The 2,446-nt window shown below is 45.8% G+C and overlaps 1 protein-coding gene across 2 annotated transcripts in view; it reads right to left on the bottom strand.

Moving 5' to 3' along the window:
* Positions 1-2,446, bottom strand: part of WDTC1 (WD and tetratricopeptide repeats 1) — an 80,840-nt gene that overhangs the window by 23,084 nt on the left and 55,310 nt on the right. For both annotated transcript variants that reach the window (XM_017534675.2, XM_037740699.1), the window contains exon 5: positions 1,715-1,826. In XM_017534675.2, the coding sequence (XP_017390164.1) occupies positions 1,715-1,826 (112 nt within the window). The remainder of the gene's footprint in view (positions 1-1,714; positions 1,827-2,446) is intronic.

Raw genomic sequence — 2,446 nt, 5'->3', positions numbered from 1 at the left:
TGACCAGGATGGTCTCGATCTCTTGACCTCGTGATCCACCCGCCTCGGCCTCCCAAAGTGCTGGGATTACAGGCTTGAGCCACTGCGCCCGGCGTTCTTTTTTTTTTTTTTTTTTTTCAGAAGAGGAGGCTGAGAGTCTGCGTGTAAGTGTCTTTCTCAAGGTCTTACCATTAGGGAGTATCAAGACCATTGTCAAATTCTGGTATCAGAACTCAATGTCTTGTGCTCTGGTGTTAAATTGATGGCTTAGGTCCCCTTCCCCAGGTCTGACTGTATGACCCAAATTGGACCTAAATGCTTTGCAGGGGCAGAAGGCAGTTTCTTTAGTCATGTAAGAGGTAAATCACCATTGCCCTGTCTCTAAAGGCGAGAATCACAGCTTGAGAAAGAAGGGTTTAGGAAAACAAGTAGGTTTGGAGTTATCGTCTGGTTCATCTTGTAATTCCTCTTGATATTAATTAGGAAAATATTTCTAAGAATAGTGAGGTTTTCCAAGGGACAACTTCATTCTCACATCCATCCATTATAGAATCTCAGAGCTGGAAAGGCCCTTCCTTACAGGTCATTTCTTCCAACTTTAAACTTGGGAGATAAAGCACCTAGCGAGTGGACAAGTGCAGGGACAGGATATTTACTCATCTCCTCCAAAGGCTGATTCTACATTTTTCAAATAGCTCTAAGCATTAGACAATTCTTTCTTTCCTCAGGCCCACATTTAGTTCTATGGACTTATAGCCACTAGTCCTAGGTCTGTTCTCTGCAACAAAAAACACGTCTTGGCTGGGTGTGATGGCTCATGCCTGTAATCCCAACACTTTGGGAGGACGAGGCAGGCGGATCACGAGGTTAGGAGTTTGAGACCAGCCTGGCCAAGATGGTGAAACCCTGTCTCTACTAAAAGTAGAAAAATTAGCCGAGCGTGGTGGCGGGTGCCTGTAATCCCAGCTACTCAGAAGGCTGAGGCAGGAGAATCACTTGAACCCAGGAGGCGGAGGTTGCAGTGAGCTGAGATCCCACCACTGCATTCTAGCATGGGCGACAGAGCAAGACTCCGTCTCGAAAAAGCAAACAAACAACAACAAGAAACCCCAGTCTCATGTCATTTCCAGGGCTTCAACAGGGCTTCAAAGGCCTGAAAACACTTTTAAGTCCCCTTCCCACCTCTCCTCAGCTCAAGCCTCCTCCCCCAACAAATCAAAATATTAATTTCCTCTGAAGAGGTAAAACAGATAAAAGCACTGTACACAGGCTTTAGTTTTATCAATTATCTCACTGAACTGTCACATCAACCCTGTGGATTGTTACTTCCTTTTTAAAAAATTCATTTGTTTACAAATCTCGGAGTTTTTCCTTTGCTATTTCCTTTTTACAGATGAGCAAACAGGCTCAGAGAGGTCAGGTGATTTGCCCAGTTCACACAATGCCAAAGCAGCAGATAAGACAGTCAAATCTGCGTCTGCCTGCTCTCTAAGTGCATGTTCAGAACCATACCCCCCACAACTACTACTCACATAAATTCATCTAGAATTGGCCTCTTAGCTCTAAAAGAAGAAGAAGAACATGGAAGAGAAATGAGGTTTCAGGAATTACCAACAGATATTTAGATCGTAAGGCTGTCTGTGACCCTAGGTGGTATATGGGACATACACATACCAACATGGCAGGGCCACAGCACAGTCACTCTTGTGTTTGCTCTGTGGCTTGTCCTGCTCACCTTGACAGAGAAGATATTTGCAGTGTGTCCTGTGTGCATGGAGAGCAGCTTCTTGTGGTGCAGCGGGTCCCACACAATTGTGTGCTGGTCGTCGGAACCAGAGGCCAGCAAGCTGAAAGCAGAATGAGAGACTGTGACCTCTCCTCAAATTCCTAGGCCCCCTTTCCCAATCCCATGTTCTCAGTTTATAAGGAGTTGGGCCACAAAACTTGAAGAACAGTAGATGTCACAGAATTTAAGGTTACCTTGTAAACAGCTGATTCTCTTCTATTTTGTCCTGAGAAATTTTCATTATTCTTGAACTCATTAGCTTATTTAAAAAACAGGGTTTGTGCTGGGTATGGTGCCTCATGCCTGTAATCTAGCACTTCGGGAGGTGGAGGCAGATGGATTGCATGAGCTCAGGAATTTGAAACCAGCCTGGGCAACATGGCAAAACCCCATCTCTACTAGAAATACAAAAAATTAGCTGGGCATGGTAGCATGTGCCTGTAGTCCCAGCTACTTGGCAGACTGATTCAGGAGAATCACTTGAACCCGAAAGGCGGAGGTTGCAGTGAGCCGAGATCACGTCATTGCCCTCTAGCCTGGGTGACAGAGCGAGACTATGTCTCTTAAAAAAAAAAACAACGCCGGGCGCGGTGGCTCAAGCCTGTAATCCCAGCACTTTGGGAGGCCGAGGCAGGTGGATCACCAGGTCAAGAGATCGAGACCATCCTGGTCAACATGGTG

The sequence above is a fragment of the Cebus imitator genome, unplaced genomic scaffold (assembly GCF_001604975.1).
Source record: "Cebus imitator isolate Cc_AM_T3 unplaced genomic scaffold, Cebus_imitator-1.0 Scaffold87, whole genome shotgun sequence".
NCBI classification, from domain to species: domain Eukaryota; kingdom Metazoa; phylum Chordata; class Mammalia; order Primates; family Cebidae; genus Cebus; species Cebus imitator.
Note: the sequence above shows the minus strand (reverse complement) of the source record. Positions and strands in the feature narration are given on the sequence as shown.